The 20,052-nt window shown below is 44.9% G+C and overlaps 1 protein-coding gene across 1 annotated transcript; it reads left to right on the top strand.

Annotated features, from left to right (window-relative positions):
* The first annotated feature begins 2,580 nt into the window (after window positions 1–2,580).
* LOC123050614 (uncharacterized) lies at window positions 2,581–5,243 on the top strand. Its single transcript, XM_044473382.1, has 3 exons — window positions 2,581–2,969; window positions 3,544–3,767; window positions 4,283–5,243. The coding sequence occupies exons 1-3, from the start codon at window positions 2,651–2,653 to the stop codon at window positions 4,865–4,867; spliced, it is 1,128 nt and encodes a 375-aa protein (XP_044329317.1). The 5' UTR covers window positions 2,581–2,650; the 3' UTR covers window positions 4,868–5,243.
* The last annotated feature ends 14,809 nt before the right edge of the window (window positions 5,244–20,052 follow it).

The following is a 20,052-nucleotide window of genomic DNA, read 5'->3' as shown; positions in this document are numbered from 1 at the left end:
GTTCCAACTTTTTTTGTGAATTGGATGTATGTAGACATGTTTTAATGTGCTTCCTTTAGTTTGTATGTAGTCCATGTTGAAATATCTAAGACATCTTATATTTGTGAAGGGAATATTTGTTACAACTCAAAATGTTTAAAGATCCTTTGGTTCGTCTAATACTGAAGCAGGCAGGTGTGCTTCCTTTTAAATTTTTTTTTTTTTGAGAAAACATTCATTAAGAAGAATAGTAGCTAGTGCAAAAGAACAAGTCGACACAAAACGATCTTAAATATAGGGGTACACTAAAAACCTTTTCTGGTGGCCTTTTTCCTTGGGTTTATCTTGTTATAAAAAAACGTAGGCTGGTTATCTAAGTATAGGATTTTTTATAATTATAGGAAGCCCCTCTGCCACACTGAATGAGTGAAATGGATGATCCAGCCCTTAGATTACGGATCGAACAATCATGTTTGGGTTTCATGTTTCCATTGCGAGCCTGGTGGTGTCTGACTTTCGACTCTGCGGTAGTTGGCATTTCCTATTTGGCGCTGCAGGCGCCGGTTTGTATTGTTTTTCGCTAACCGGCGCCTGCAGCAGCTACTTCCGCGTCTTATTTGGGATTAGAACATGCGTCGGGGGTTATCGGTGAACGACTCATAACCAACTCGGCTACTGCACAAGGTCTGACGAAATACATGTTCCTGTCTATTTCTTCATCCCTTTTTTCCTTTTTTTCTTTATCCTTTTCTACTTTCTTTTTCCAAATTCTTAATTGTTTTATTCAAATAGAGGAACTTCTTTTCTAAATCAATGAACAGATTTTTTTCGAAACTCTTGAACTTTTTTTCAAATTGATGAACCTTTTTGAAAATTGAGGAATTTATTTTTCAAATTTGATGAACTTTTCATAATTTTTTGAACTTTTTCTCAAAATCAATGAACGTTTTTGAAAATCGATGAACTTTTTACAAAATCGATGATTTTTTTTTAAAAATCGATGAACCTTTTCAATTTAGATGAACTTTTTTTCAATTTGGATGACCATTTTTTGAAAACTGATGAACTTCTTTTGAATTCGTGAACTTTTTTTTAATACATAAACTTTTTTTGGTGAAGTAATTTTTGAATACGCGAAGTTTTTTTTGCATGCTCTTGAAGTTCATCTTTAATATGTGAACATGTTTTCATATAATTGGAAACTATAAATGCTACATGTAATGCGCAATAAATAGCGTGGCTTCGTTCCTATTCTTTAAAGATTCCGCGCTGTCATTTTTCGCGGCGCGCGATCGTGGGCCGGCCCATCCAGCGGCTGCTGCTGGCGCCGAAGGCGTGCAATAGGAGATCCCCATTATGAGTCGGGCCTAACATGCTGCCGCGTGCTTAGCCTGTGGATGGCCTGGCCCGACACGTGGCCCGCCTAGGTCCACGCCTGGAGCGTGAGGCTGGGCGCGAGTGCTGGCACAGCACGGCCCGTTTAATTATTTTTATTTTTCATTATTTTTATTTTATACTCCCTCTGTCCCAAAAAAAGTGACTCAACTTTGTATTCACTTTGTACCCCTCTGTTCCAAAATAAGTGACTCAACTCTGTACAAAGTTAGTATAAAGTCGAGTCACTTACTTTGGGACGCAGGGAGTATATTACTCCACCAAAACAGGGGAGCAACTAGTTGGCAAGCGCTTCTTCGGGAGCCTCCCAACGATCACTTGGTGGTCTCATGCTCTCAGCCCCCGTCACGTATCGCGCTCTGGGTGCTTCCTTCGGATTTATTTTATTTTTTTCACACATATTTTTGGCTTTTTAGATAGTTTTTCCTTTTTTTGACTTTTCGATTTTTCACCGGTCTTTTCTAGCTTCTCGACGAAAAAAAATTGATTTTTTTGCGCGAAGAAACGTGTTTTATTTATTTATTTCCGTGGGAGGCACGGTTTTGGTTCCGCGAGAGGCACGGGCGAGCCTCTCAGAAACCAAAAAAAACATGTTTTCTCTTTTGTTTTTCTTTTGTGAGAGGCACGGTTTTGCTTCCGCGAGAGGCACGGCCGTGCCTCTCGGAAACGGAAAAAACATGTTTGCTCTTTTTTTTTCTTCCGCGAGAGGCACGGCCTCGGAAACGGCTTTTGGAAAGGGAAGAAAACGTGCTACCGGTTCGCGTCTGTTTTTTCTCTTGAAATTTTTTTGTCAAAACCTATCAAAATGGGATCTAATTTTGAAGATCATGACGCGAGGAATCCAACTATGAGAACGGTTCAAGATTTGGACGCTTAAAACGTTTCAAATAAACAGATGTAGGTAAAAAGAGAAAACTCACAGGTTACGACACTTGTCGCAACCTGAGAAGATGAGAGTGATCTTTGGAAGGAGTACTTCTTAATTAGTGATTTCGCCAAAAATGCCAAATAAGGACCAAAATCAGGCGGGCTGATGGGCTAGACATGCCGATGGGTCAGTCCGTGTTCTTGTTGTGCCCGTGTCTGGGCCAGCGAGCGTGCCTGGCCTAAACGGGCCAGGCCGGGCCGTGCTAGCCCATCTGGCCAGGTCTGCCGTGCGCCCGACTCGAGTCCGGTTATACCATGAGGACGACGCCGTGCCCATCGCCCACCCTTCCTCATATAGTTTCAGCCACACCGAGGGAAACCCTGGCCGCCATCGATTGATTGAGCGGCGATGGAGGTGGAGGCGATGAGCAGCGCGCTCGCGGGGTTGAAGATCCACAGCAGTGACGGCGTGGGTTGCCGTAATCGTGGGAGGGAGAACGTCGGCGGGGCGAAGACGACGAGGCCGCTCCGCCTCAAGATCAAGTCCCTGACGAGGAAGAGCCGAATCCGTCGCGATGAGAATCGGCCGCCTACTCCAACCCGGGACGAGCGATGGGCCGAGGAACCGGAGAATCTGCCGGAGGTCAAGGAGGAGGACGCCATCGCCAGGAGCCGTCGAATCTGGGATAGGCGTTGGGCCGGCCGTTACGGTGCCTTCGAGGATGAAAGTAAGGAACATCTCATCGATTCTCTTTCTCAAATCTAGATTCCCCTGTGTCTGCCATGTCGTTTTTCTAGAGCCACCCCATATACGTTCAGTAGATATACTAAAGCAGTTTTGTTGCTCTTGTTGTTACATTTGGATTGGATTGGATTGGGTGCCACAACCACAAATCCAACTGATTGACCGGAGACCCTTCCTTTGCATTGCATATCGGATATTGCTATGCTAGGATCATATTTACTGCTCATCCAACCCGTCAGGTCGTCTGATTGCTGGGTCAGGGAGAACAGACAAACCCAACCCTTTGCATTGGCATATTACCAATGCTAGGATCATACTCATTGGAACTGGACTGCTGACTATGGTCCGGTTACAATAACTGATTACTTCTGTATAGAATACCAACCCAACCTCAGCAAAGGTCATGAATGAATCATTAGTAGTATCTACTTTCTGCTGTATGTTGCTACTTGGCCGTGTATGCTGTCCGAGTAGTATATCTAGTATCTATGAATAGCTTAAATTTGGCTTTCTTTTTACTGCAATATCTAGCAATAACTTAATTTTTCTTCTCGCAGCGAGTATCGGTCCCATGCGCTACACATCCAAACCGCCTACCCCAGAATACCTATTCACAGAACAGACCGTGCAGATCTTCTCCATCAGGGTCAGGGCCCCAACAGATGGTCTCAAGTGGCCGCTGCGTGTCTATGGCCACATTGCCACCAGAGACTCGATGGATCAGAATCGCAACTATCTCTTCAGGCGCACAAGGGATAACTGCCAAACCCTCTCACAAGACGTGAGTACCACCTATCTAGTTGTCTATGTTTGTTTGTTTGTTTGTTTCTTTTACCTTCTTGGTGAACAATCACTTGCTCCTAATCTACTGTGCAATTCTAGATGTACTAATTCATTTTTGTCCATCTTACATTAAGAGTCCTAGATAATCCTTCAAGTCTTATTAAAAATCCTAGTATCTTCCTTTGTGCCTGTTTTTTATAGGTGATGATTGAACTATGTTTCCCAATGGATCGTAATCACAGCATGATGCTTTCGTGTACAGAAACACCATGTGTTTATGGAATAGTTGCGTTTTACACTGACCTACATTTATGTTTACCTAATTTCAACCTTGAACCACTAAGCAATAGAACAAATAAGAGTCACTTTGGATCAACCTTCGATGAATAGAATTGGATCCACCTTCAACTAATAGAATCTGTTGGTTGTATATGTCCTTGTTTGGAAACAACAAGATGTATTTCTACAAGTCTGTCAGTTGATAATTAATCAATGGTGATGCTTGTGTTGCAGGATCCATCCTTGCTGCTAACTGGCCCATCCCGGGCAATTGTGTACCTTGCTCCAATTACATTCGAAGTGCAGTTAAAAGTAAAGGGCAAAGGTGAGTCTGAAGATGAGATGCTGGCTTTCGGTGCCTTCTACTATGACGATGGGTCTGCTTGTGAACGCAAGCTTTCTATACGTTACGACCACAAGCGCTGCATGCTTGAGTATGAAGTGGCGCTGCGGCCACGCTCGGTTGAGGCCACAATCAGCTTGAAGGTCGTCGTGGGGTCATGGCCGGAGAACCACCGAGGAATAGTCGTCGCCATCACCTCCGGCATAGACGAGAAGATCGTCCTGCTTCGTTGTCGAGACAGAGAACCGCCCATTGATCCGGATGGCTCGTTTGAGCTCTCGAGGCGGGTTGTTTCTGTGGACTTGGGAGAGAAATTGTTGGTTGCTGTGGACGCCTCTCTCTCCGATTTTCTCATGCGGGCCACTGCCGTGTTCAAGCCGGCGTGCTCCGGCACGAGCCACGGCGTATGCGACCTCGGTTCCTGCAAGGTTGAAGTCACAGTTGCTTGGTCCCTCTTCGTTATTGTTGTGCCGTAGATTGTGTGGGTAGTGTTTGGTGATTGCTCGACCGCTGTTGAAACACATGATTGTGTGTGTACTGTTTGGCGGTTGCTCGACCACTGTTGAAACACTAGATGGTGTGTTATGTTTGGTGGTTGCTCGACCGCTGTCGAGACAGTCACTAGATGGTGTGTTTGGTGGTTGCTTGACCGCTGTTGAAACACTAGATTGTGTGGGCACTGTTTGGTGGTTGCTTGACCGCTGTCGAAGTGTTTCGAAGCTGTCCAGCTCTGTCTGTAGCCTTTTTCAGTGGTGGTGTCCCTAAAACCATTGAACTGTTTCTGTATTATCGTGTCATGATACTCATCGAGCGAGCTGATGTTAATTATGGTACTTTTTATGTATTTGCTCAGATGTAAGCTTGTGTCTGTTGTGCGCCATTGTTTGGCACTTGGCAGTCTTGTGTATCACTGGGGAAGCAAAAAAAAATTTATGAACCAGCAGTAGCCCTGCTTTGCATTAAGGAGAAGAAAGAGTTTTACACTGTCCATTGCATAGCCTGACAAATATTACATCCTCCATCGCCTGACAAAATAAGTAACATCCGCTCTGGCCTTGTCGGTTGCCATGGTGCACAGATTCTCGAAAGTTATTGCATTTCTTTCCTTCCAAATGTGGCAAGTAATATTCATCGCCATAGTGACTTGTGATCTGATAACCTGGTTCTGATTCTCACCATGGTAACATGTGTGTTCTTTGCAAAAGCACACAGGAGGGTGGTGTGCACAGCCGTCTCTGAACTCTGATCCCCAAGTATACACTTGGGAGTCTGTCGGAGGTCCAGTTTTGATTTCGAAGCAGCAGCCAAACGTAAAATTTCACCCTCTGTTCGGCCTTTGCACTCCAAATCCGCTCCAGGCTCGGTCGAGGAAGCCATGCAAAAAACTGGGAGTGATACTACGACTTTGCGGAATAGCAACCATCAACAGTTAGGTTCCATTTGATGCCGTCTCTTTCATTTGTTAGCTGAACATTTTGTAGCATCTCCCAGAGATATATGAATTGGTCAATGTCCTCGGTAGAGACAACTCGTTGCAGCCCCTTCATCCATCTTCCTGCAGTAAGAGCCTCTTTGACAGTAAGGGTTTTCCGGCGCGCTAGGCGAAACAAACTTGGGGTCATTCCTTTCGGGGCCTGGCCCAACAAACCATTTTTCACTTGAAGAAATCGGGCAATCGAACCATCGCAGGCGAGAAGATCACTGCAGCTTTCCTGTGAAGCAGACTGAAACGCTGAAGCTGCATAGTTGTTTTCAGGTTCTTGTTTACAAGCTCAGGGTTGTCCTTTCTTTCTGCATCAAAGTTTCCCAGTAATGTTGTTGTTACTTCTAATCAGTTCTGGTGGTTTCGTGGAACCCAAAAAAGTTGAGGGGAAACTCCAGTTTTCAGGCACATCAATCAGGAATATACGGATTCCAGTTACTATTTTAAAGCCAGTTGCTTTCCTTGCAGCATGACTATTTCATTGAGCAACGGCATACTCGCTGCTGTGATAATCATGAAGAGAGAAAAAAAAACATATACTGCAAATATGACTTTCCCGGGAGTGTAAGCATATAGTACAGTTGGTCTCGCAACCCTGAAGACCGTCAAGAGTAACAGCATAGAAGAACAGCTAACAGATAATACCAAATTAGAACATTATTTTCCATCAAAGGGAAATTTGAAGCAAGGAACATAACAGATTTATGTGTGATAGATTATATTATGCTCATATATGTACAGCATAAAGAAGACCAAAAAGGTGTTTTTGGTTTCGGTTTCTGTCTCCTACTAATACAACAGTACAAGTTCAATTGCAGGGTAAAGGGAATTGTATTGTTTAAGTAAGAGTCGCATTACAATCCCCAGGGAAGAAGGCCTAAATTTTTTAACCATACCACAGTTCGACCCTCTTGTCGACCAAATTAGTGAGAAGATGGCTGGCATAGTTCTGGCATACGAGTCCACTGACATGTAAAGTGGCTAAAGAGAACCATCACAGCCGCATGCAAGGGAGCGAAAGAAGGATCATCCAATCCCGAGCATCCTATCCAACACAGAACATACAGTTGTGTCATATCTGTGCACCCCACCGGACCCTTCGCTAGTTCATCTATAAAATGTTGTCAACTCATCATATTTGAATCTGGTGTTCCATAAGTTATGCAGTTAAGCAGGCTACCACTGCAAAAGAATGTGATTCCCAATCCTGATACATGTTGGTCTGGTTGCTTTAGTGTGAACCTGAGCTGTTAGCTCCATTTGGCCTGCACATATGATGCACATAATCTGATCTGATTGCAGCATGTCCTCACCTATCAAACCATGGGATTATTATTGGGCCGTGGGCAATTTTCACCCAGCAATTTTGCACATACCCCATGTTTCCTAAGAGTTTAAACCCGCAAAGCTCTTGCAGCCCCCCTCTACCTCACCTAAGAGCATCTCCAGCCGCGCCACCAACAGGCCCCTCAGGGCGACTTTTTTCGCGCCGGCGCCGAAAAAGCCCCCCAGTCGCGCCCCCAAGACCCCGAAATCCACCGGCTCGGCCCGTTTTAGGCCCGGCGATCCCAGGCCGAACCCAGCGCATTGGGGGGGGGGGGGGCGCTCGGGGGCTCCGGCGGAAGGGAAAACCATGTCTGGGCCACACTGTCAGGCGAAAAGTCAATACAAATGTCCAGATTCCCCCCCCCCCACCGTGCGCCCTCCCGCCACCTTGTCGATCCCGGCGCCGCCCACCGCCCACCACTGCTAGATAGGCCATTCGCCGGAAAAGAGAGAGGGTTTCGCCACGGCAACCTCTCCACCACCTTCCTGGGCGAGGTTTCCGGCGCTCCGGCCGCGCAGGGCGGGATACCGGCGGCTGTGCACCCACCACGCCCACCAGGTGTTCGGCGATTTGTGTGCTCGGCGATGGACTCGAACGACGAGGAGGCGCTCGCGGCGCTGCTGGAGGAGGAAGCCGATGACGATGTCCAGGACAAAGAGCATCTCATGGTCCTCGCCGCCCTGGCCGGCCTGCTCGCGAGCGATGCAAAGCCGTGGCGAGGTGGCTCGGCACCGGGGCGGCAGAAAGCAAAGAATCGGCATCGACTGGAAGGCTATTGCATGCTCTACTCCGACTACTTCGCCGGCGCTCCACTTCACGGCAACAAAGTATTTCGACGCCGTTATCGAATGAGCTGAAAGCTTTTCCTCGGGATTGTGAATTCCATCCGGGAGTTCGACAGCTACTTCAAGTGCAAGAAAGATTGCACCGGAAAACTTGGATTCACCTCAATCCAGAAGTGCACGACAGCTATGAGGATGCTTGCATACGGAGCTCCCGGTGATTCACTCGATGACTATGGGCGCATGGCCGAGTTCATGACCATTGAGTGTTTCTACAAGTTCTGCAGGGCAGTGGTGGCATTGTTTGGACCGCAATACTTGCGATCACCCAATGTTGAAGACACTGCTCGGATCCTAACACAGAAATGCAGCAAGAGGATTTCCTAGGATGCTTGGAAGCATCGACTGCATGCATTGGAAATGGAAAAATTGTCCATTTGCTTGACAGGGAATGTAGAAAGGCGCCAAAGGCGGTTGTAGTGTGGTACTTGAGGCAGTTGCCATACATGACCTCTGGATTTGGCACTCCTTCTTTGGTATGCCAGGAACTCACAATGACATCAACGTACTGCAGTGCTCCCCTGTCTTTGCCAAGCTTGTTGAAGGTCATTCTCCTCTGGTGAACTTCAAGGTCAATGGGCGGCACTACAACAAGGGATCACCAGCGAAGACTATCTCAAACCATGTGCCAGGAGGCAAGAACTCCCACTCTGCGAAGGTTCAGGAGGCTTGTAGGAAGGATGTCGAGCGGGCATTTGGTGTGCTCCAATCTCGATTTGCTGTTGTCCGGTACCCCACTCAGACCTGGTCGAAAGATCAAATGTGGAAGATCATGACTTGCTGTGTCATCTTGCACAACATGATCATTGAGAGCGAGCAGGAAGAGCCAGTGTTTGACATTGAACCATATTACAGGCAGGGTTCTCTTGCCCAAGTTGATCACCAGCTACCGGCAACCTGAACTGCCTTTCTCAATATGCGTCAGGAGATCCGAGACCCACAGGTGCATCAAAAACTGCAGCAGGATCTGGTGGAGCACCTATGAAGGTTCAAGGGAACCGTTTAGCTCGACATGTGATGAAATATGAGTTTTTATTTGTTGAACTATATAATTTGTATTGAACTATTTATAGAACTATTTGATTTCTATTAAATTTCTGTGACAAACTATGTCATAAAAATAACTTCTATTGAATTTGCGCCGAGGCACGGCGAATATGGGCCGATTTGCGCCGATAGCGTGCCGATTTTGCGCCGAAAGTGGACTGAAAAGCGAGCAAATTTGCGCCAAAATTGGGCCGATATCGGCGCCTGGGGGCGGCGGCTGGGAACCCAATCGCCCCCAAGGCGATTTTAGCGCCGGTTCTGAAGGAAATATGCCCTAGAGGCAATAATAAAGTTATTATTTATTTCCTTATTTCGTGATAAATGTTTATTATTCATGCTAGAATTGTATTAACCGGAAACTTGATACATGTGTGAATACATAGACAAACAGAGTGTCACTAGTATGCCTCTACTTGACTAGCTCATTGAATCAAAGATGGTTAAGTTTCCTAGCCATAGACATGAGTTGTCATTTGATTAACGGGATCACATCATTAGGAGAATGATGTGATTGACTTGACCCATTCCGTTAGCTTAGCACTTGATCGTTTAGTATGTTGCTATTGCTTTCTTCATGACATATACATGTTCCTATGACTATGAGATTATGCAACTCCCGTTTACTGGAGGAACACTTTGTGTGCTACCAAACGTCACAATGTAACTGGGTGATTATAAAGGTGCTCTACAGGTGTCTCCGAAGGTACTTGTTGGGTTGGCGTATTTCGAGTTTAGGATTTGTCACTCCGATTGTCGCAGAGGTATCTCTGGGCCCACTCGGTAATGCACATCACTATAAGCCTTGCAAGCATTGCAACTAATGAGTTGGTTGCGGAATGATGTATTACGGAACGAGTAAAGAGACTTGCCGGTAACGAGATTGAACTAGGTATTGAGATACCGACGATCGAATCTCGGGCAAGTAACATACCGAGGATAAAGGGAACAACGTATGTTGTTACGCGATTCGACCGATAAAGATCTTCATAGAATATGTAGGAGCCAATATGGGCATCCAGGTTCCGCTATTGGTTATTGAGTAGAGAGGTGTCTCGGTCATGTCTACATAGTTCTCGAACCCGTAAGGTCCGCATGCTTAACGTTCGTTGACGATATAGTATTATATGAGTTATGTATGTTGGTAACCGAATGTTGTTCAGTGTCCCGGATGAGATCACGGACTTGACGAGGAACTCCGGAATGGTCCGGAGATAAAGTTTGATATATGGGATAATAGTGTTTAATCTCTGGAAGGGTTCCGGAATTCACCAGAAGGGGTTCCGGATGTTTCCCGAAATGTTTGGGTACGAGAACACGTTATTTGGGCCAAAGGGGAAAGCCCACGAGGCTTTTGGAAAGCGCAAAAGGAAGTTTTGCGGAGACCAGAGGCTAGACGCCAGGAACCCTGGCGTCTAGGGGGTAGACGCCGGGAACCCTGGCATCTAGTCCTGGAGTCCATGTAGGACTCTTGCCTTTCGGGCAAAACCGACTTTGAGGAGGCTTTTACTCCAAGTTTCGACCCCAGGGCTCAACATATAAATAGAGGGGCAGGGCTAGCACCCAAGACACATCAAGAACCACCAAGCCGTGTGCCGGCAACCCCGTCCCCTCTAGTTTCTCCTCCGTCATAGTTTTCGTAGTGCTTAGGCGAGGCCCTGCGAAGATTGTTCTTCACCAACACCGACACGACGCCGTCGTGCTACCGTAACTCATCTACTACTTCGCCCCTCTTGCTGGATCGAGAAGGCGAGGACGCCATCGAGCTGAACGTGTGCTGAACGTGGAGGTGCCGTACGTTCGGTACTTAATCGGGACGAATCGTGAAGGTGTACGACTACATCAACTGCGTTGATTAAACGCTTCCGCTTATGGTCTACGAGGATACGTAGACAACACTCTCCCCTCTCGTTGCTATGCATCACCATGATCTTGCGTGTGCGTAGGAATTTTTTTGAAATTACTACGTTCCCCAACAGTGGCATCTGAGCCAGGTTTATGCGTAGATGTTATATGCACGAGTAGAACACAAGTGAGTTGTGGGCGATACAAGTCATACTGCTTACCAGCATGTCATACTTTGGTTCGGCGGTATTGTTGGATGAAGCGGCCCGGACCGACATTACGTGTACGCTTACGCGAGACTGGTTCTACCGACGTGCTTTGCACACAGGTGGCTGGCGGGTGTCAGTTTCTCCAACTTTAGTTGAATCGAGTGTGGCTACGCCCGGTCCTTGAGAAGGTTAAAACAGCACTAACTTGACGAACTATTGGTGTGGTTTTGATGCGTAGGTAAGAACGGTTCTTGTTAAGCCCATAGCAGCCACGTAAAACTTGCAACAACAAAGTAGAGTACGTCTAACTTGTTTTTGCAGGGCATGTTGTGATGTGATATGGTCAAGGCATGATGCTATATTTTATTGTATGAGATGATCATGTTTTGTAACCGAGTTATCGGCAACTGGCAGGAGCCATATGGTTGTCGCTTTATTGTATGCGATGCAATCGCCCTAATTGCTTTACTTTATCACTAAGCGGTAGCGATAGTCGTAGAAGCAATAGTTGGCGAGACGACAATGATGCTACAATGGAGATCAAGGTGTCGCGCCGGTGACGATGGTGATCATGACGGTGCTTCGGAGATGGAGATCACAAGCACAAGATGATGATGGCCATATCATATCACTTATATTGATAGCGTGTGATGTTTATCTTTTATGCATCTTATCTTGCTTTGATTGACGGTAGCATTATAAGATGATCTTGAAGGAAATATGCCCTAGAGGCAATAATAAAGTTATTATTTATTTCCTTATATCATGATAAATTTTTATTATTCATGCTAGAATTGTATTAACCGGAAACGTGATACATGTGTGAATACATAGACAAACAGAGTGTCACTAGTATGCCTCTACTTGACTAGCTCGTTGATCAAAGATGGTTATGTTTCCTATCCATAGACAAAGAGTTGTCATTTGATTAACGGGATCACATCATTAGGAGAATGATGTGATTGACTTGACCCATTCCGTTAGCTTAGCACTTGATCGTTTAGTATGTTGCTATTGCTTTCTTCATGACTTATACATGTTCCTACGACTATGAGATTATGCAACTCCCGTTTACAAGAGGAACACTTTGTGTGCTACCAAACGTCACAACGTAACTGGGTGATTATAAAGGTGCTCTATAGGGTCTCCGAAGGTACTTGTTGGGTTGGCGTATTTCGAGATTAGGATTTGTCACTCCGATTGTCGGAGAGGTATCTCTGGGCCCACTCGGTAATGCACATCACTATAAGCCTTGCAAGCATTGCAACTAATGAGTTAGTTGCGGGATGATGTATTACGGAACGAGTAAAGAGACTTGCCGGTAACGAGATTGAACTAGGTATTGAGATACCGACGATCGAATCTCGGACAAGTTGTTGGGGAACACAGTAATTTCAAAAATTTCCTACGCACACGCCAGATCATGGTGATGCATAGCAACGAGAGGGGAGAGTGTTGTCCACGTACCCTCGTATACCGACAGCGGAAGCGTTAGCACAACGCGGTTGATGTAGTCGTACGTCTTCACGATCCGACCGATCAAGTACCGAACGCACGGCACCTCCGAAGTTCTACACACGTTCAGCTCGATGACGTCCCTCGAACTCCGGTCCAGCTGAGTGTTGAGGGAGAGTTTCGTCAGCACGACGGCGTGGTGACGATGATGATGTTCCACCGACGCAGGGCTTCGCCTAAGCTCCGCGACGGTATTATCGAGGTGTAATCTAGTGGAGGGGGGCACCGCACACGGCTAAAATATCGTATATCAAGTGTGTCCATGGGGTGCCCTAGGAGGGGGCGCACCAAGTGTGGAGTCCTACTAGGACTCCCTAGTCCTAGTAGGATTCCACCTCCCATATGGAATAGGAAAAGAGGAAGGGAAAAAGAGAAGGAAGGAAGGGGGCGCCCCCCTTCCCTAGTCCAATTCGGACCAGACCAAGGGGAGGGGTGCGGCCACCCTTGAGGCCCTTTTCCTTCTTTCCCGTATGGCCCAATAAGGCCCAATACGTATTCCCGTAACTCTCCGGTACTCCGAAAAATACCCGAATCACTCGGAACCTTTCCGAAGTCCGAATATAGTCGTCCAATATATCGATCTTTACGTCTCGACCATTTCAAGACTCCTCGTCATGTTCCCGATCTCATCCGGGACTCCGAACTCCTTCGGTACATCAACATACATAAACTCATAATAAAACTGTCATCGTAACTTTAAGCGTGCGGACCCTTTGGGTTCGAGAACTATGTAGACATGACCGAGACACCTCTCCAGTCAATAACCAATAGCGGGACCTGGATGCCCATATTGGCTCCCACATATTCTACGAAGATCTTTATCGGTCAGACCGCATAACAACATACGTTGTTCCCTTTGTCATCGCTATGTTACTTGCCCGAGATTTGATCGTCGGTATCTCGATACCTAGTTCAATCTCGTTACCGGCAAGTCTCTTTACTCGTTCTGTAATACATCATCCTGCAACTAACTCATTAGTCACAATGCTTGCAAGGCTTATAGTGATGTGCATTACCGAGTGGGCCCAGAGATACCTCTCCGACAATCGGAGTGACAAATCATAATCTCGAAATACGCCAACCCAACAAGTACCTTTGGAGACACCTGTAGAGCACCTTTATAATCACCCAGTTACGTTGTGACGTTTGGTAGCACACAAAGTGTTCCTCCGGTAAACGGGAGTCGCATAATCTCATAGTCATAGGAACATGTATAAGTCATGAAGAAAGCAATAGCAACATACGAAACGATCGGGTGCTAAGCTAACGTAATGGGTCAAGTCAATCACGTCATTCTCCTAATGAGGTGATCCCGTTAGTCAAATGACAACTCATGTCTATGGCTAGGAAACATAACCATCTTTGATTAACGAGGTAGTCAAGTAGAGGCATACTAGTGACACTCTGTTTGTCTATGTATTCACACATGTATTATGTTTCCGGTTAATACAATTGTAGCATGAATAACAAACATTTATCATGATATAAGGAAATATATAATACTTTATTATTGCCTCTAGGGCATATTTCCTTCAGTCTCCCACTTGCACTAGAGTCAATAATCTAGTTCACATCGCCATGTGATTTAACATCAATAATTCACATCACCATGTGATTAACACCCATAGTTCACATCTCTATGTGACCAACACTCAAAGGGTTTACTAGAGTCAATAATCTAGTTCACATCGCTATGTGATTAACACCCAAAGAGTACTAAGGTGTGATCATGTTTTGATTGTGAGATAATTTTAGTCAACGGGTCTGTCACATTCAGATCCGTAAGTATTTTGCAAATTTCTATGTCTACAATGCTCTGCACGGAGCTACTCTAGCTAATTGCTCCCACTTTCAATATGTATCTAGACCGAGACTTAGAGTCATCTAGATTTAGTGTCAAAACTTGCATCGACGTAACCCTTTACGACGAACCTTTTGTCACTTCCATAATCGAGAAACATATCCTTATTCCACTAAGGATAATTTTGACCGTTGTCTAGTGATCTACTCCTAGATCACTATTGTACTCCCTTGCCAAAATCAGTGTAGGGTATACAATAGATCTGGTACACAGCATGGTATACTTTATAGAACCTATGGCCAAGGCATAGGGAATGACTTTCATTCTCTTTCTATCTTTTGCCGTGGTCGGGCTTTGAGTCTTTACTCAATTTCACACCTTGTAACACAGGCAAGAACTCTTTCTTTGACTGTTCTATTTTGAACTATTTCAAAATCTTGTTAAGGTATGTACTCATTGAAAAACTTATCAAGCGTCTTCATCTATCTCTATAGATCTTGATGCTCAATATGTAAGCAGCTTCACCGAGGTCTTTCTTTGAAAAACTCATTTCAAAACACTCCTTTATGCTTTACAGAATAATTCTACATTATTTCCGATCAACAATATGCCATTCACATATACTTATCAGAAATGCTGTAGTGCTCCCACTCACTTTCTTGTAAATACAGGCTTCACCGCAAGTCTGTATAAAACTATATCCTTTGATCAACTTATCAAAGTGTATATTCCAACTCCGAGATGCTTGCACCAGTCCATAGATGGATTGCTGGAGCTTGCATATTTTGTTAGCACCTTTAGGATTGACAAAACCTCCTGGTTGCATCATATACAACTCTTCTTTAATAAATCCATTAAGGAATGCAGTTTTGTTTATCCATTTGCCATATTTCATAAAATGCGGCAATTGCTAACATGATTCGGACAGACTTAAGCATAGATACGAGTGAGAAACTCTCATCGTAGTCAACATCTTGAACTTGTCAAAAACCATTTTGCGACAATTCTAGCTTTGTAGATAGTGACACTACTATCAGCGTCCGTCTTCCTCTTGAAGATCCATTTATTCTCAATGACTCGCCGATCATTGAGCAAGTCAATCAAAGTCCATACTTTGTTCTTATACATGGATCCCATCTCAGATTTCATGGCCTCAAGCCATTTTGCGGAATCTGGGCTCATCATCGCTTCCTCATAGTTCGTAGGTTCGTCATGGTCTAGTAACATAACCTCCAGAACAGGATTACCGTACCACTCTGGTGCGGATCTTACTCTGGTTGACCTACGAGGTTCAGTAATAACTTGATCTGAAGTTCCATGATCATCATCATTAACTTCCTCACTAATTGGTATAGGCGTCACAAAAACTGGTTTCTGCGATGAATTACTTTCCAATAAGGGAGCAGGTACAATTACCTCATCAAGTTCTACTTTCCTCCCACTCACTTCTTTCGAGAGAAACTCCTTCTCTAGAAAATTTCCGAATTTAGCAACAAAAGTTTTGCCTTCGGATCTGTGATAGAAGGTATACCCAACAGTCTCCTTTGGGTATCCTATGAAGACACATTTCTCCGATTTGGGTTCGAGCTTATCAGGTTGAAGTTTCTTCACATAAGCATCGCAGCCCCAAACTTTAAGAAACGACAACTTTGGTTTCTTGCCAAACCACAGTTCATAAGGCGTCGTCTCAACAGATTTTGATGGTGCCCTATTTAACGTGAATGCAGCTGTCTCTAATGCATAACCCCAAAAACGATAGTGATAGATCGGTAAGAGACATCATATATCGCACCATATCTAATAAAGTACGGTTACGATGTTCGGACACACCATTACACTGTGGTGTTCCAGGTGGTGTGAGTAGTGAAACTATTTCACATTGTTTTAACTGAAGGCCAAACTCGTAACTCAAATATTTTTCTCCACGATCAAATCGTAGAAACTTTATTTTCTTGTTACGATGATTTTCGCTTCACTATGAAATTATATGAACTTTTCAAATGTTTCAGACTTCTGTTTCATTAAGTAGATATACCCATATCTGCTCAGATCATCTGTGAAGGTCAGAAATTAATGATACCCGCTACGAGCCTCAACACTCATCGGATCGCATACATCAGTATGTATGATTTCCAACAAATCTGTTGCTCTCTCCATAATTCCGGAGAATGGCGTTTTAGTCATCTTGCCCATGAGGCATGGTTCGCAAGCATCAAGTGATTCATAATCAATTGATTCCAAAATCCCATCAGTATGGAGTTTCTTCACGCGCTTTACACCAATATGACCTAAACGGCAGTGCCACAAATAAGTTGCACTATCATTATTAACTTTGCATCTTTTGGCTTCAATATTATGAATGTGTGCATCACTACGATCGAGATCCAACAAACCAATTTCGTTGGTGTGTATGACCATAGAAGGTTTTTTATTCATGTAAACAGAACAACAATTGTTCTCTAACTTAAATGAATAACCGTATTGCAATAAACATGATCAAATCATATTCATGCTTAACGCAAACACCAAATAACACTTATTTAGTTTCAACACTAATCCCGAAAGTACAGGGAGTGTGCGATGATGATCATATCAATCTTGGAACTACTTCCAACAAACATCGTCACCTCGCCTTTTACTAGTCTCTGTTTATTCTGCAACTCCCGTTTCGAGTTACTACTCTTAGCAACTGAACCAGTATCAAATACCGAGGGGTTGCTATAAACACTAGTAAAGTACACATCAATAACATGTACATCCAATATACCTTTGTTCACTTTGCCATCCTTCTTATCCACCAAATAGTTGGGGTAGTTCCGCTTCCAGTTGACCAGTCCCTTTGCAGTAGATGCACTTAGTCTCAGGCTTAGGTACAGACTTGGGCTTCTTCACTTGAGTAGCAACTTGCTTGCCGTTCTTTTGAAGTTCCCCTTCTATCCCTTTGCCCTTTTCTTGAAACTAGTGGTCTTGTTAACCATCAACACTTGATGCTCTTTCTTGATTTCTACCTTCGTCGATTTCAGCATCGCGAAGAGCTCGGGAATTACTTTCGTCATCCCTTACATACTATAGTTCATCACGAAGTTCTACTAACTTGGTGATGGTGACTAGAGAATTATGTCAATCACTTATTTTATCTGGAAGATTAACTCCCACTTGATTCAAGCGATTGTAGTACCCAGACAATCTGAGCACATGCTCACTAGTTGAGCGATTCTCCTCCATCTTTTAGCTATAGAACTTGTTGGAGACTTCATATCTCTCAACTCGGGTATTTGCTTGAAATATTAACTTCAACTCCTGGAACATCTCATATGGTCCATGACGTTCAAAAAGTCTTTGAAGTCCCGATTCTAAGCCGTTTAAGCATGGTGCACTAAACTATCAAGTAGTCATCATATTGAGCTAGCCAAACGTTCATAACGTCTGCATCTGCTCCTGCAATAGGTCTGTCACCTAGCGGTGCATCAAGGACATAATTTTTCTGTGCAGCAATGAGGATAATCCTCAGATCACGGATCCAATCCGCATCTTTGCTACTAACATCTTTCAACATAATTTTTCTCTAGGAACATATCAAAAATAAACAGGGAAGCAACAACGCGAGCTATTGATCTACAACATAATTTGCAAAATACTATCAGGACTAAGTTCATGATAAATTTAAGTTCAATTAATCATATTACTTAAGAACTCCCACTTAGATAGACATCCCTCTAATCCTCTAAGTGATCACGTGATCCATATCAACTAAACCATGTCCGATCATCACGTGAGATGGAGTAGTTTCAATAGTGAACATCACTATGTTGATCATATCTACTATATGATTCACGCTCAACCTTTCGGTCTCCGTGTTCCGAGGCCATATCTGTTATATGCTAGGCTCGTCAAGTTTAACCTGAGTATTCCGCGTGTGCAACTGTTTTGCACCCGTTGTATTTGAACGTAGAGCCTATCACACCCGATCATCACGTGGTGTCTCAGCACGAAGAACTTTCGCAACGGTGCATACTCAGGGAGAACACTTATACTTTGATAATTCAGTGAAGGATCATCTTATAATGCTACCGTCAAACAAAGCAAGATAAGATGCATAAAGGATTAACATCACATGCAATCAATATAAGTGATATGATATGGCCATCATCATCTTGTGCTTGTGATCTCCATCTCCGAAGCACCGTGCTTGTGATCTCCATCTCCGAAGCACCGTCATGATCACCATCGTCACCGGCGCGACACCTTGATCTCCATCGTAGCATCGTTGTCGTCTCGCCAACTTATTGCTTCTACGACTATCGCTACCGCTTAGTGATAAAGTAAAACTATTACATGGCGATTGCATCTCATACAATAAAGCGACAACCATATGGCTCCTGCCAGTTGCCGATAACTCGGTTGCAAAACATGATCATCTCATACAACACATTATATCACATCATGTCTTGACCATATCACATCACAACATGCCCTGCAAAAACAAGTTAGACATCCTCTACTTTGTTGTTGCATATTTTACGTGGCTGCTACGGGCTTAGCAAGAACCGTTCTTACCTACGCATCAAAACCACAACGATAGTTTGTCAAGTTGGTGCTGTTTTAACCTTCGCAAGGACCGGGCGTAGCCACACTCGGGTCAACTAAAGTGAGAGAGACAGACACCCGCCGGTCACCTTTAAGCAACGAGTGCTCGCAACGGTGAAACCAGTCTCGCGTAAGTGTACGCGTAATGTCGGTCCGGGCCGCTTCATCTCACAATACCGCTGAACCAAAGTATGACATGCTGGTAAGCAGTATGACTTATATCGCCCACAACTCACTTGTATTCTACTCGTGCATAACATCAACGCATAAAACCAGGCTCGGATGCCACTGTTGGGGAACGTAGTAATTTCAAAAATTTCCTACGCACACGCAAGATCATGGTGATGCATAGCAACGAGAGGGGAGAGTGTTGTCCACGTACCCTCGTAGACCGACAGCGGAAGCGTTAGCACAACGCGGTTGATGTAGTCGTACGTCTTCACGATCCGACCGATCAAGTACCGAACGCACGGCACCTCCGAAGTTCTACACACGTTTAGCTCGATGACGTCCCTCAAACTCCGATCCAGCTGAGTGTTGAGGGAGAGTTTCGTCAGCACGACGGCGTGGTGACGATGATGATGTTCCACCGACGCAGGGCTTTGCCTAAGCTCCGCGACAGTATTATCGAGGTGTAATCTGGTGGAGGGGGGCACCGCACACGGCTAAAATATCGTATATCAAGTGTGTCCATGGGGTGCCCCCTGCCCCCGTATATAAAGGAGCAAGGGAGGAGGAGGCCGGCCCTAGGAGGGGGCGCACCAAGTGTGGAGTCCTACTAGGACTCCCTAGTCCTAGTAGGATTCCACCTCCCATATGGAATAGGAAAAGAGGAAGGGAAAAAGAGAAGGAAGGAAGGGGGCGCCCCCCTTCCCTAGTCCAATTCGGACCAGACCAAGGGGAGGGGTGCGGCCACCCTTGAGGTCCTTTTCCTTCTTTCCCGTATGGCCCAATAAGGCCCAATACGTATTCCCGTAACTCTCCGGTACTCCGAAAAATACCCGAATC

Source organism: Triticum aestivum, chromosome 2D, assembly GCF_018294505.1.
Source record: "Triticum aestivum cultivar Chinese Spring chromosome 2D, IWGSC CS RefSeq v2.1, whole genome shotgun sequence".
Classification (NCBI taxonomy): Eukaryota; Viridiplantae; Streptophyta; class Magnoliopsida; order Poales; family Poaceae; genus Triticum; species Triticum aestivum.
The sequence above is the reverse complement of the archived record's forward strand: the minus strand, read 5'-3'. Positions and strand labels throughout refer to the sequence as shown.

What these genes read in the sequence shown, in the direction of transcription:
- LOC123050614 (XM_044473382.1), top strand. Translation starts at nt 2,651, where the DNA reads ATGGAGGTGGAGGCGATGAGCAGCGCGCTCGCGGGGTTGAAGATCCAC. An exon ending in CGGTGCCTTCGAGGATGAAA is followed by an intron (nt 2,970 to 3,543) that starts GTAAGGAACATC and finishes TTCTTCTCGCAG; the next exon opens with CGAGTATCGGTCCCATGCGC. An exon ending in GCCAAACCCTCTCACAAGAC is followed by an intron (nt 3,768 to 4,282) that starts GTGAGTACCACC and finishes CTTGTGTTGCAG; the next exon opens with GATCCATCCTTGCTGCTAAC.